At 34.7% G+C, this 15,154-nt stretch overlaps 1 protein-coding gene across 2 annotated transcripts in view; it reads right to left on the minus strand.

Moving 5' to 3' along the window:
* Plc21C (Phospholipase C at 21C) overlaps positions 1–15,154 on the minus strand; it is a 181,792-nt gene that overhangs the window by 94,676 nt on the left and 71,962 nt on the right. For both annotated transcript variants that reach the window (XM_089635969.1, XM_089635970.1), the window contains exon 6: positions 6,359–6,556. In XM_089635969.1, the coding sequence (XP_089492095.1) occupies positions 6,359–6,556 (198 nt within the window). The remainder of the gene's footprint in view (positions 1–6,358; positions 6,557–15,154) is intronic.

Genomic DNA, 15,154 nt, shown 5'->3' on the forward strand with positions numbered 1-15,154 from the left:
AATTTCAAAGATAGGCGTGTGTACGCTTGTATGTGCGTGAGTGCCACCAAAAGTGAAACTTTTCAACAAACGGTGAAACTGTGTAAATTTTTATTTCATAATTGAAGAAAATAAAATTAACAAATCTTAAACGAAACAAGGAAAAAGACACTTAAAACAAAAGGAAAAGGTCGCAACTGGGAATCGAACCTAGAACATATGTCTTACTGGGACAACACTCTACAAATTGGGAATCGAACCTAGAACATATGTCTTACTGGGACAACACTCTACAAATTGGGAATCGAACCTAGAACATATGTCTTACTGGGACAACACTCTACAAATTGAAAATCGAACCTAGAACATATGTCTTACTGGGACAAAACTCTGCGCAACTGGATATCGAACCTAGAACATATGTCTTACTGGGACAACACTCTACAAATTGGGAATCGAACCTAGAACACATGTCTTACTGGGACAACACTCTACAAATTGAAAATCGAACCTAGAACATATGTCTTACTGGGACAAAACTCTGCGCAACTGGGAATCGAACCTAGAACATATGTCTTACTGGGACAACACTCTACAAATTGGGAATCGAACCTAGAACATATGTCTTACTGGGACAACACTCTACAAATTGGGAATCGAACCTAGAACATATGTCTTACTGGGACAACACTCTACAAATTGGGAATCGAACCTAGAACATATGTCTTACTGGGACAACACTCTACAAATTGAAAATCGAACCTAGAACATATGTCTTACTGGGACAAAACTCTGCGCAACTGGAAATCGAACCCATAACATATGTCTTAATGGGACAACACTCTACCAATTGAATTATTGAGACCTAATTATTTCCCGTAATTTTTACCAATCTCGTATTTCAGTCCAAGAATTACAAATATTTTCCTTAATCATTTCCCATATTTTAGTGTGTTATTTTTTCGAATTATTGCAAAGTTCTACCTGAATATATTTGCAACCTAAAAAGTGTCTTGGATATGCCTATCAGATTTTTATTTATGTGGGGGTAATATTGGTAATTCTTTAATTGTAAAGCATTAAATAAAAACATATTAATTATTAAAAAAATCATTTTGATGAGCTTAATATTAAAATACAAACACAAATTTTGCATATATAAATTTAAAAGTTCAACCCAAAATGCGCTTTTTTTATGATGTTTAATTTTCTAAATTTTATATTTCATCATATTTTCACATAGTAAGTTAGGCAACATTATTTTTTTAACAATTAAAATTAGCTCACAAAAATTGTCAAATTTGCCTCTAAAATCATAAAAATAAGTTATAATCCAATAGAAGCATTTTCCCCAGAATAGCAACTTTTTTATTTATTTTTGATTAATTGCAATCGCAAATTTTGTTCATGATGTAGGTATAAAGTATGAATTTTAAATTTTTTCCACAGTTCTCCTCACTAGGGTTTCCTGTTCTATATTCAGAGAAATGATTTTTATCATTGTGCCTATCAGATACTTAAAAGTATTCACAAATGTTTTTTACATGCAACCTAGCGTATGCAGATGATAAAAAAATATACTTAGTTATTAAATCAATCAACGACTGCATTAAACTTCAAGAGGACCTCAATCGTCTCTTTGTCTATTGCGAATTAACAAACTTGTTATTAACATCGCAAAATGCAATAAATTAACATTTATACGTAATAAAAATAAAATATCCTTTGTATACACACTAAACGGCACACACATCAATGAAGTAAAATATATCAGGGACCTTGGGGTAACACTGGATGTTAAATTAAACTTTATCCAACACACTGATGACATCATTAACAAAGCCAATAAAATGCTGGGATTTATAATTCTTATAGCAAAACCCTTCCACAACATAAACACTCTATATTCCCTTCACACCTCATATATTCGCCCGCACCTGGAACACTGTACATCGATCTGGACCCTTTATACCAAGCCCATATCGAAAGAATAGAAAGAATTAAAAAAAAAATTTTAAACACATAAATTATAAACTAAACTTACACTATGATTTAAGATTTTCACGGCCAAAAGTATTTTTGTTATTTGTTTTTTGGGGTGTTATGCCGTGTTGCGCTAAAGAAGGAGTTAGCGCAACACGGCATAACACCCCAAAAACAAATAACAAAAATAAACTTACACTGCTCAAATTATACCGAATCCATTAATTTCATAATTTTAACTCCCTCCAAACACGACGTCTAATTTTTGATCAAATCTTATTATTTAAAATCCTAAATAATGGTCTGGACTCACTAGAACTTACCAATTTAATAAATTTTCATATTCCGTCTAGATCAACCCGACAATCTAATCTATTTTATCTACCCTCATGTAGAACAAACATTCGAAAAAATTCCCCAATTCCTCGTATATGTGCACAATATAATAAAAAAATTTACAGCATTGACATTTTTGGTAATAACCTAAAGAAATATCGATATGAAGTAATGCGTACGATCGATTATTAATATGAGAGTATGGAATGTATCGGCAGCATCTCCTATCCTCTTCCTATTTTCCTCTTCCTCTCCCCTTCCTTTAACACCAAATTAATTTTAAGAAACTAAAACTTCATTTTAACATAAGAAACTTCTGTGGCTTGACTTCAGTTAACTTGTATATTTATATCTATCACTGCATATTATATAAAAGCTGTTTGTTTCATACAAAATAAATAAATAAAAGGGCTAGCTTTTTGATCCGGAATGTAACAAACAAAATTTGCAGACAGATAAATGCCAAATGATCGATTTAAAATGGGACTCTCCTAGGCTCGGTCAATTATTCCAAACTAAGTGCTCAGTGGGTAAGAAAACTCACAGCGGATATCCACTTAATCCCTTTTCAGAACAAGTTTATCACTTTTGTTTAAAATAAATCGTATTACACTCACTCTAGCTTTGCCTGTTTTTCAACACTCCCTTTTCTTGCAAACATGAAACATTAGAGCAGGGCCACAATGTTTTTGATTTGGCCAATGTTTTGAAAACATTTAGTCGCTGGAGACCCGACTTAATGAAGTACTACATCTATCTTGACACTGAAACAATGTTATAAATAATATTACCCAGATAAGAAAAGTAAAACTTCAAAGTGCAGACAGAAAAACTATTCAAATTCCATGATTCAGAGCTTGCTGTTCGTGAGATTTAGCTGCTTGATATATCGCACATTTAGATTTCCTGCTTTACGAGTTAAGATTTAATGTCTCATGATAAATTGTTTCCGGTGTAATAGAGAGAAGTTCTGTTAGTATTATTTTACAGCGTGGGCAGTGCAAAACACTCCAATTAGTTCTTGTACGGTGTTTCACATAGCGTTCTCAAGTAGTACCTCAGACAAGTTGCAAGATGTAAAATGTTCCGCCACCTCACAAAACATATTTGTCCCAATTCTTTTTCTTTGTGTTACTACAAAAGCTTTTGTGGCAATACAAATATTTTGTACTACTACAAATGTTTTGGGATGATGAGCTGGTGAGGTGTTTGTATATTGGCACTATATTACTACATTTTTTGTGTGTGACATTTTATGTCACCCCCAATCCCCAAGATATTCTGGGGAAAATAAGCTTTGTACAAGATTTTTGGCTCTTTCATTTGAGGTGGGATACCTCAACACCTCATTTCAGTATTCGAGTACCTCATAAATTCTGAAATCGTGTCCTACCCAACACAAGGGGTTTTAAATTGGTGAATTTATTATTGTTACACTGGTTATGGCACATTCCTATCGTGCGCATAGAATCTATGAAATAGGTCATTGAGAATAGTGCAACATTTCCGTTCCATTGTCAAATGGTTCTTTCTATGCAGTAGATCATAGAATAGATAAGGTGGAAATCCAGCTTTAGTATTGTTCACTTTTAAAAAGAGCGCTTATTCCACACCTGCAGAGATTATTAAATAATAAAAATTCATTGCTAATAGAAATATCCCTTAGGGGTTAAAAGCTATCTTTGAGTAAGTGAAATATTAGTAGCAGTACCTGCTTTTTTTATTTTTTATTTATCTATTCACTTACACATACAGTTTATAAGTGTACATATTGACATTGGGTGCAAGTAATACAGATAGATGTTGCATATATAAAACATGGTAGTAGAACGAAATATTATATGAAACTGTATATACATGATTCTAATGTTCTGTGAATACCTCACTAGGAGAACCTGTGCTGAGGTGTTCGCATGGGTGTTATTCTGCCGTCATGGGTGGAAACACAATATCCTTCTCGGGAGTCTCCACCGTAGTTCCACCCATGGTGGCAGTATTTTACATTATTAGATTAGAAGTTAGAAACTGTGTTGACATGTTCATCGTAGTATTATATAGACACAATGTAGTAATTTGAGGTAAGTTACGTATCAAAATGTTCTGTAGACACACTGTAGTACAAGAGTACAGATACATTGTACAAATGTAGAACATGATTTAAACTTCAAAATATTAAATGTACATGCGTAATGAAAAGGAAAGTAAGAAATATACATGAAGTGAACTTAAAGAGCAGTTAAGCTGAAAAGGGAAAAAAGCAAAAACAGAAGTTATATTACAATTAATTGTATACTTGTTATGGTATTATATTGGGCACAATGTTATGATTCAACATGTTCACCACTATGTTATGATACTTACTTAGCCTGATGTGGTGTGAATAGGCTGGGTTAAGATAGGTTTTTAAGTACATTTTTGACTGTTATTATGATTGAAAAGTGGGTGGCCAAGTTTGACTTTGTTGGTCTTAGAAAGCCAACGCGCCAGAGTCCCTTCCAGTGGTTGAACTGGAAAAGATCTCGCCAAACCGACCTACCAACGGTAGAGCATAATTCTCCATTCAGGGCGGGAAAAATATATCCCATCTACATGATGTTTGAAAGGAAGTTGCAAGGTTATAGAATAAAAGTAATCTGGTTAAACTTTGGACTGGCCATAACAAGTTATATTTTGATAAATTTCACAGAGAAATACAAAAAGGTGAAAACTTACCCCCATCGACCAGAACGTAGAATCTATCTACCCTGTCTAAAATAATATGAACGTACGTAGTTATGAGGAACGAACACTGAGTGCCACGAATGGGGGAGTAGATGAATCAGCCATGTAGCTAGAGGACGGCAGCATCAGGATGTGGCTGGCCAACGGCCCAGTGTGGTCCAGCCAAGAGGAGTAGACGGCAGCTTCAGGATGTGGCTGGCCAACGGCCCAGTGAGGTCCGGCCATGTAGGTAGTAGACGACGGCATCAGATGTGAGGTCCAGCCATGTGCCGGTTCCATGGGGCGAGGTACGATTTAAAAATGCTCCGAATCAAAATGCTCCCGGCGAACACAGTCTATCGGCAGAAATAACCACCGATCACTTGGATAAACTCTGATTACTTCCACGGCCACACATGGCAAAATACGTTTTCATTATGCACGCCACTCGGGGCGAATTCCACTCGCGGGAAATATTACTAGACTTCTAATCTTGAAGCACAAACTGAACATTTCGGTATTAATCACAAATCCATGATATATCTTTCGATCAGATCCTCAGACCTACAGAAATAATAATTGACCTCCGACCGGACACCCTGTCTCCTCTCTCTCTCCGGCCGGGAAGTGAAGCCATCTTGAATTTTTTTTCACTTCCTCTTAAAGTTCCTTGTTGCCAGAGCATAAACAATAGACAAGATAAATCACAGATTTGACAGGTTCTTACTTAGTGTAATAATCGTATGTTATTTTCATAACATACTTTAAATACTAAATTAAATATTATGTTTGGTTTGGAGTAAATAGGTTTTGGAAAAATAGTGTTCCTTTAGATTTTATCCAGTCTGTGATCTGTTTTTTTAGTTGATGTCCTTGGTGAATTATCAGCAGGTTGTTTCAAGGAAGGTGGCATGCAGTTATACTGTTTAATGGAGTAGTAGTTAAAGGATCTTTGTCCTTGGGTCGTGTGCTTTAGCGGGATGTTAATTGTTAGGTTTGTTGAAGTCTGGTTTATTCTTGAGATAGTAAAGGGATATGTATTTTGTATTTGAAGAGGTGAAGAATAGACGATTTTGCATAGAGTTGTCTGATAGATAAAACGTCGAGCATCTTAATTTTTTTTTTCGGAGTCTGTGTCGTATGGTACTTAAAGAATTAGTTTAATAATTTCCTTTTGTGCTTTTTCTGGTGGATCTAGAGAACTATATGTGATTAAAGATTGGAAAAGAGCAAAATAAATAGATCTTAGTATTGAGCGTGGGAAGATATTTTTGATATTATTTACATGATAAACAACTAAACATTGTAAGAAATGTTTAGTTGTTTATCATGTAAAAACAGAATTGACTCTATATCTTACCTGAGAAATCCGTCAAAGCTGAGCTGTCCTTTTTGGGCATTGAACTTGTTGGGTTCGTGTTGGTGGATGAGGTCCTTTGCACGCGCGGTGTTAGCGTATGGGTGCAGGATCTCATTGAGGCGCGGATCTCGCTGGGTCTTGTTGAGGAATTCCACCAGTTGGGATGTGGACATGAGGCGACGCTTGGAAGTGCCCACGCTAAAAATTAAACAAAATGATTAATGAAATGTTTTTTTTTAATTTTCACAAATAATTTTGACTGCTAGAAATTATTATATGCTACCCAAATTAGTCAAATGATAAGTAGAGATACTTAAGAGTGTTATACGTAGTCGCAATACTTGAGTCGAGGCATGTCAAGAATCAGAATAATAGAAGAGTATGTATGAATGTGAATGAGGCAAGGAGTGTGTGCCAAGACCGAGTTGTTTGGCGGTCCGTCGTTTCTGCCTACCCCTGCTAAAATACATGCCGCCGACGGAAATTGAACCACGCTATCTAGTAGGAGATTTATCATTATCAATTCCTATTCCTAAAAAAATAACGTAAATTTTGGATAGGGCCTGACGCGCTTATTACGAATAATTTTTAGAAAAAAACTTTATATTCGCCTTAATTACTATAAAAGAAAACTTTTTGCGTTTCGGGCGGCGGAAAATTATGCATTTTGATTTTCAATTGCGTAAAACCAAAATTCACTTCGCGAATCGATGTGGCGACAATGCGCCGCCATTAGGAACGCACTGTTATGTTGGTATCACTGATGCATTAACAAGAGCTAAATACGACCGTTGATATCTTCGTGGCATACACATGAAAGGCGCTTAATTATGAAAACATGGTTTGTGATACAAAAGAAAGTGCCCCTTTATAACGCCTGCTCGCGTCAAGGCAAGAAAAACATCCCAGTTTTCAAGTAGTTTAACGGCTACGCTAGGTTTGTGTAACATGGTTTGTGATACAAAAGAAAGTGCCCCTTTATAACGCCTACTCGCGTCAAGGCAAGAAAAACATCCCAGTTTTCAAGTAGTTTACCGGCTACGCTAGGTTTGTGTAACATGGTTTGTGATACAAAAGAAAGGGCTGTATCTCCCTCAATTTTAGAAAAATTAAAGTTTGTTAACATTATAATTCTGTTGTGTTTTCATAATTTCGCGCCAATCCATTTGTATTCCACGAAGTTAGCCATAGTCGTATCTACGCAATGTATCAGGGATACCAACATAACAGTGACGTACCTAATGGCAGCTGATTGCCGCCGCATCGATTCGCAAAGTGAATTTTGGTCAACGCAATTGAAAATTTTAATTCATAATTTTCCGCCGCCCGAAATGCAAAAGTTTTCTTTTATAGTAATTAAGGCGAATATAAAGTTTTTTTCTAAAAAATATTCGTAATAAGCGTGTCAGGCCCTATCCAAAAATTACCAAAAATAAAGTTGGTTGTTTTCCAGTGAAAAATCACCTGACCGGCCATCAAGACTGCGGGTTCAATTCCCGTCGGCGGCATGTATTCTTTCTCATAATTCTATTTTTTCAATATACATGGGTGTTTCAGGACAGAGTTTTAGTGTAGCCACACACTGCTTGCTTCATCCACATTCATACATCAAATCATAAATATAAAAGTAGGCACAGTTTCCTGGATCTATCCAGGTTCAAAGATCAAATCAAAAATATAAAAGTAGGCTTGCTTCATCCACATTCAAACATTACACCACGCACCAATTAGTTAATTAGCCTGCAACGGGAAAAAGCCTAGTTTATTATTAAGATGCCAAGTATGAATACTACATACTAGGCATCTTTACTCGACTCTCAATTTCAAACGCATAAGAAATAAGGTTACTTTTAACCGTGACACGGGTATTAAAGTCATACACAAAAATGAGATAGGTTTACGACTTAACAATTTGGAAGCGTTGGAAATAAAAAAATCAGTCAATTCAAAGGCTGAAATCATCAATAATCAATTAAATTTAACATTCAGCCCTATAATAAATATGTTTCCTGTTATCCCTAACTCCCCACCCCCACTTCCCTCCCGCAACTGATACTGTCTCTCTCTGTTTTTCTATCTCTTTCTCTATCAACTATTTGTTTATAAATATATATGTGTATTATTCTGTATTTGTTAGTATTTTTATAACAGTCCTGATGATGGTACGGAGGTACCGAAACCTGTAGACTTTAAAAATTTCAATAAAGTGACTTTAAACAAAGTGTTTTCCTTTTTACTATTTAAAATGCCAAGTCACAATGTGTTTGCTTCTTTTGAAAAATTAAATAAGGTTACTGTCAGAAAGCATAAGGAAGTCCACTCAAACTGACAGTTGTATTAAAAATGGTGAATGAATCATCTAATCTCATCTATCTTCTGTCGAGAAGTTCCTCACGATACTGGATTAGCTGAAATCCCGAGAGCTAATTGACAGATTGCCAAATATCAAATTGTACATCCATAAATCAGATATTAACGTCAATTTAACGTACTGTGTGCAGACTTTCTAAAATACAAACTAACAGAAATTTAAATAACAGCATTTTATGCAGTGGAAAAGTGAGTTTGATTGACAGTTATGACGCTTTTACAGTAAACACATAATTAACTGGGCGTTTGTTTGCGTTTCTTTTTACATTGGCTATCTTCCGCGGCTATTGCAATACAGGGCTGCCAGAGAAAACATATTTCTTAAAGTTAAAAACTGTTTTTATGTTTATTTTAAACTAACTATACCCCACCACGCGTTGCTGTGGCTCAATTCTGTCTGTGCAGATAAAGAAACAATAGCGCGTGTTGTTTTGTGTCCAACAGATGGCGCTGTTTTTCAAAGAAAAGGCAAGTTTTTACCAGTCACAGGTAACATCTATATAATCTAGGTATCTAAAAACACACACGTATTCAAATGCAACATTGTGTCAAAATTTTAAAGCAATTGATGAAATACTTTTGGAGATTTAAGATTTTGAGCAAACGAACATTTACAATTTTATTTATATAGATAGATAGATATATTTATTTTATATATACCTTGGATGTAGAATGTATAATATCACAAATTAATATTATTAAAGAATACGATAATGGCGAATAATTTCATTTGAAATAATCCATTACAAATACCTACAATTTCATTTATTCAAACTACCGTTTTAATACGCATTTAAAAAGAAAACAAACATTTGATTCAACTTAATGACAAAAAACAACAACTCTTTGCATTTACGATTTTTAAAAATAATTGATATTTAAAATGATTTACGTAAATAATAATTTCGCACCATTTTGACACAACACCGATATGAAATTCGCGCATAATAAGCGTATGTTTGTAGGAAGTGTAGGCACTGCCAACCCAATAAAAACATGAAACAAAATCGGAAGCTAGAAACACTATGTTGATTGTAAAATTAGCCAAAAAATCTCAAATCTGACATGTACTTAAATAATAAAATTATAGGTTAGGTTAGTATCACTTAAACTGGGTGAAGCCCAACTAAGTGCCGCCCGCAGGACCTAGCAGCAAAAAACCCGCGGAGCAGGTTTTTAACTGCTAGTTACACGTTATTATCATCCTAGCATTACCAGATAAATTCGCAGTTAAATAAAATTCCCCATTATTTCCAAATCTGTTGCCCTTGCTCCATCAGCTCTAATGTTTTCCAAGCTATAATATTCGTTCATATTATTAATGCGGATGATGTGTTATTTTGTTGTCGAAGTTTTTACTTGAATTACCTAACGATGGTGAAAAAAATTCTTTGTTATTTCTAATCAATTTCCATTACGAAGGCTGGAAGCAATTTTTTTAAAGAATAACATTCAATTACAGCATTAGACAAATTGATTAAAAACACTGAATAATCAATTTTTTAAAGATTCCTACTTTTAAACAAAATAAGCTGTCAGTTGAAAAACCAAACCAACATTATTTTTTAATTTTCTAAGGAAAATTATTTTTGTATGAGCACTACCACTTTCCCAATAGCGGTATAAGGAAATGAATTGTTTACATCCTTCGTTTTCACCCATGAGGTGATTTTCTAACAAAAACAGCGCTATACAAATAATCCAATCATTATTATTACTATTCATTGTACACGTCAAGACTCGAATTTAATTTGAAATAATTTCTCGTTATTTCTGGATATAAAGAGAAACAAAAAGGACAATAATATGTACAGTAGACTAGGATCACCATACAACAAACCCTATACCACATCGGGTACACAAATAATATGTACAGTAGATTGGGATCACCCTACAACAGACCCTATACCACATCGGGTACACAAATCATATGTACAGTAGATTGGGATCACCCTACAACAAACCCTATACCACATCGGGTACACAAATAATATGTTCAGTAGATTGGGATCACCCTACAACAAACCCTATACCACATCGGGTACACAAATAATATGTACAGTAGATTGGGATCACCCTACAACAAACCCTATACCACATCGGGTACACAAATAATATGTACAGTAGATTGGGATCACCCTACAACAAACCCTATACCACATCGGGTACACAAATAATATGTACAGTAGATTGGGATCACCCTACAACAAACCCTATACCACATCGGGTACACAAATAATATGTACAGTAGATTGGGATCACCCTACAACAAACCCTATTAGTACTGTATCAAAATATAACTAGCCGTTGGAAACAATAGTTATATTGTTTCAACGTCCAACGCTGTTGATAATAATTAGCGTCAATAGTTGAAATATAATACCTACTTGCGAATATTATTCAACGCAGTCAACGATTCAACTGCCTAATAAATAAAAGGGTTAAGTGTTTGCACTTCGTGAAAAACATTACTCGATATTTCAAATGGTCTTTTGGTTATGTAACTCCTGCTAGACGTTTTTCTTTTATTTTTCCATCCAATACGGCCGATACACAGCGCCAATGGACAATCAAATTTATCAACGACTAGCAAAATATAACCAACGTCGACCGCCTAGCTACGTTTTGTACCTATTGTTTTCAACAGTTTGGCTTGTTAAATCAAAAGGGTCAAGAGATTACACTTCGTGAACGATATTATGCCTAATTTGAAATGGTCTTTTGGTAATGTACGTAACTACTGCACGTTTTTTTTGATTTTCCCATCCAATACGGCCGATACACAGCGCCAATGGACAATCAAATTTATCAACGACTAGCAAAAAATAACCAACGTCGGCCGCTTAGCTACGTTTTGTACCTATTGTTTTCAACAGTTTGGCTTGTTAAATCAAAAGGGTTAAGAGATTACACTTCGTGAACGATATTATGCCTAATTTGAAATGGTCTTTTGGTAATGTACGTACCTACTGCACGTGTTTTTTGATTTTCCCATCCAATACGGCCGATACGCAGCGCCAAGGGACAATAAAATTTATCAACGACAAGCAAAATATATCTTCAACGTCTTTAATATTTCAACAGGGTAATGTTTTCAACACCGAAACCAACGTCTTCCAACAGTTTCAACTTTATTATAGGATTATTATTACGTGTGTGGCGCATAGAGATAATAATAATACATCAATGATCCCGGGAACCACCCGTTAATAGGGATTCCCTAATACGATGCTGATCTATTTTTTGTTTGTTTTTTGTTAGTATCGTGCATATTTATGGTATCGTGTCGATCTCCTATACGTTTAGTTTGATTGTACTGGCTTGTCGCGCGTCTATTCAATCTGTTTTTGTTAATTGTTTTACTTAGGATGTAAAAATACATAAGTGTTTGATATAAATTTGACGACTAAACTAATTTTTAATTGAATAATAATTATTAGTGTTAGTGCCGTAGTGTGATTGAACTTTGGACTGATGATAAATATTAAACAGTTGAACAGATGGTGATGTATTACTCTAATCCCAACACTGTTAATGTGTTTAAAAATATAGTTCACGAACTTTTGTTAAGGGGGGTACCTACTCCCTCGGAAGAACAAGACTATTCGCAAGATATTTCTGACAATAAAACAGAATCTTCAGACGAACCGTTATCATTTTGGAATGCATTAAATTCAGTAGTCGAAAAAATTAAGCCAGAGAATAATCCAAATAACAAAATCCGCAAAGAACTGGACATGTATCTCGAAATGGATCTTCTTGATAGAAAGAGTTGTCCCCTGAAATGGTGGAAGGAACATGGAGTATATTTTCCGAATTTGAAAAAATCTTCATAGAACAAAGCGGTATTGTAGCAACATCCGTTCCTTGTGAACGAATTTTTTCCAAGACTGGACAAATTAAATCCGACCGCAGGTGCAGTCTTAAGGCTGGAAAAGTGCGACAACTGGTGTTTTTGAATATGGATTCGAAAATATAGAAATGCGCAAAAAAACAATCTGTAAATAACCTTTAAATGACTTAATAACCGTAAATATTGTACACAAATAATTTTATGTGTAAAAACTTCTGAACTGTGCTAAAAAAGTTGGACCTTAAATAGACTGAGCTTGGAGTAAACCTATCAAATAACGTAAGTCATGGTTTTATTTTTCTTAAAAAACGTCTAATCTTATTAATTTTTCAAAACTGGAAATTATATTCTTACAAATAACTAAGCTGAATAAGCATCGAAATTCGAAATACTTGGACAGTAATAATTTATAACGTTTAATGCTTTATGATAATTTGAATAAATGTAGATATTAGTAAATTATCTAAAAAAATATAATAACAAATATAATGAATAAGGTTTCATCGAGTATGGAGAATTAAGCACTAAAAACAGACCTGAGTTAATAAATCACTAGAAATAATCAATTATAGTTGCGTCAACGTCGGCGTTATTTTCAACAGTTATTTTCAACAGTTGAAAATCGCCAACGATAACGACGTTGGCGTTGGATGGAATTATCGTCAACGCCCAGTACTAAACCCTATACCACATCGGGTACACAAATAATATGTACAGTAGATTGGGATCACCCTACAACAAACCCTATACCACATCGGGTACACAAATAATATGTACAGTAGATTGGGATCACCCTACAACAAACCCTATACCACATCGGGTACACAAATAATATGTACAGTAGATTGGGATCACCCTACAACAAACCCTATACCACATCGGGTACACAAATAATATGTTCAGTAGATTGGGATCACCCTACAACAAACCCTATACCACATCGGGTACACAAATAATATGTACAGTAGATTGGGATCACCCTACAACAAACCCTATTTATTTATTATTTATTAACGCCCTATCGGGCTTTTACATAGTAAATTGACAGTATATGTATGTAAGTGTAACATTTAATAAGGTAATTAGAAAATAAATTTATGTAATATACTGATATGTATTATAAAACAAATGTTTAACAAATGTCATCGGGTACACAAATAATTTGTACAGTAGACTGGGATCACCCTACAACAAATCCTATATCATCGGGTATACAAATGAAACCTTTTTTTATATAATTTGCCGGCAACCCGGTCGTTTATTGTATTGAAAAAAGTTTTTTGACAATGTTGGTAGGTAAGTTACAGGTCTCACTAGACAATGTCTTTTCCGAGACTTGGTAGTGAGAATGGAAGTTTAGTAAGCCTTAATAAGCTGGACTTCCAGTTCTTGAGGGTTCCGTGCAGTCATGGAAATAGTGAAGTTACATCATACATGAACGGGAAAGGTTTCTTACGGTAGGGGTTGATTCAATTCTTCAATGGGATGAACTAGATTACAGTTATTCGTTGGTTTCACTAATGTACTAGACGAAATGTAAATCCAACGGCCTAGCAAAAGTTCCAGGTTGCAGGTCAGCAGATCTGTTTTTATCCTTATCTACTAATCAACCCCTATCGTAATGAGCCGTTCCCATTCATGTAATTATGAAGTAATGTTCACAAACATTGAATGTAGATAGCTCACTATGCAAAATCGATTTCACTCCATTAGCAGTTGGAATTATTTTAAAGGGCTGGCCCCGATAATATTTCTGCTATTGTTCTCAAAAAGTGTGCAGCTACTCTCAATCATCCTATTGCTCTGGTTATGCAACAATCTTTTTTAAACGTGATCCAGCGAGATTGTTATTGGTGAACCTTAAACTTAATGAGTAAAACCCCAAATTATATTTTTTTCTGATTTTTCTGTTTCAAATATTCGTTTAGAATCGCTAACACTGTCTTCAATAGTCAAAAATGTATTACAATTTGAGGTTTTGCTCATGAAGTTATTCCAAAAAATGAAATATTAAAAAATCCATTACATTAATATTTAATAATAATCTCAGAGTCACATTGAGTCATATTGTTAATCAGTTTTTATTTCAATGCGCTAGAGCTGTAAATTTGAAAATTCCTGTGCTCGAGCACAAATGCTTTAAATATTATGTTGGTTCTTCGAGCGGAATGGAAGCTGAAGTAATTTTAGATGGCTTTCAACAATCGCTAATCGCTGTACAGTCTTATATATTCAACTCTCATTACCGATGGAGACTCCATTACGCATGCCTAACCAGGATTTGCTCAACATTCATTACTAGTATATTTTACATCTACAGTCTTCATGTTTTTTCCGCTCTTTTTTGCTTTCTTGTTTGTCATTTCATAAATAATAAATCACCCTGTAAGAAAGGTTTTTGGTGGTACGCCTGCTTGTTGAATGCGTAAGAGCGAGATGACTGATAGGGGTATAAAAGATGACGGATGCATCTGCTCGCGCGCTTTACCAAACCGACAGCTCAGAGATAAGACGTAGACAATCCGCACTTAATTGTTAATAAATCATTATATTGGAACACGCGTTATAATTAT

The sequence above is a fragment of the Hesperophylax consimilis genome, chromosome 9 (genome assembly GCF_061612785.1).
Source record: "Hesperophylax consimilis isolate HC1 chromosome 9, BYU_Hcon_1.0, whole genome shotgun sequence".
NCBI lineage: Eukaryota > Metazoa > Arthropoda > Insecta > Trichoptera > Limnephilidae > Hesperophylax > Hesperophylax consimilis.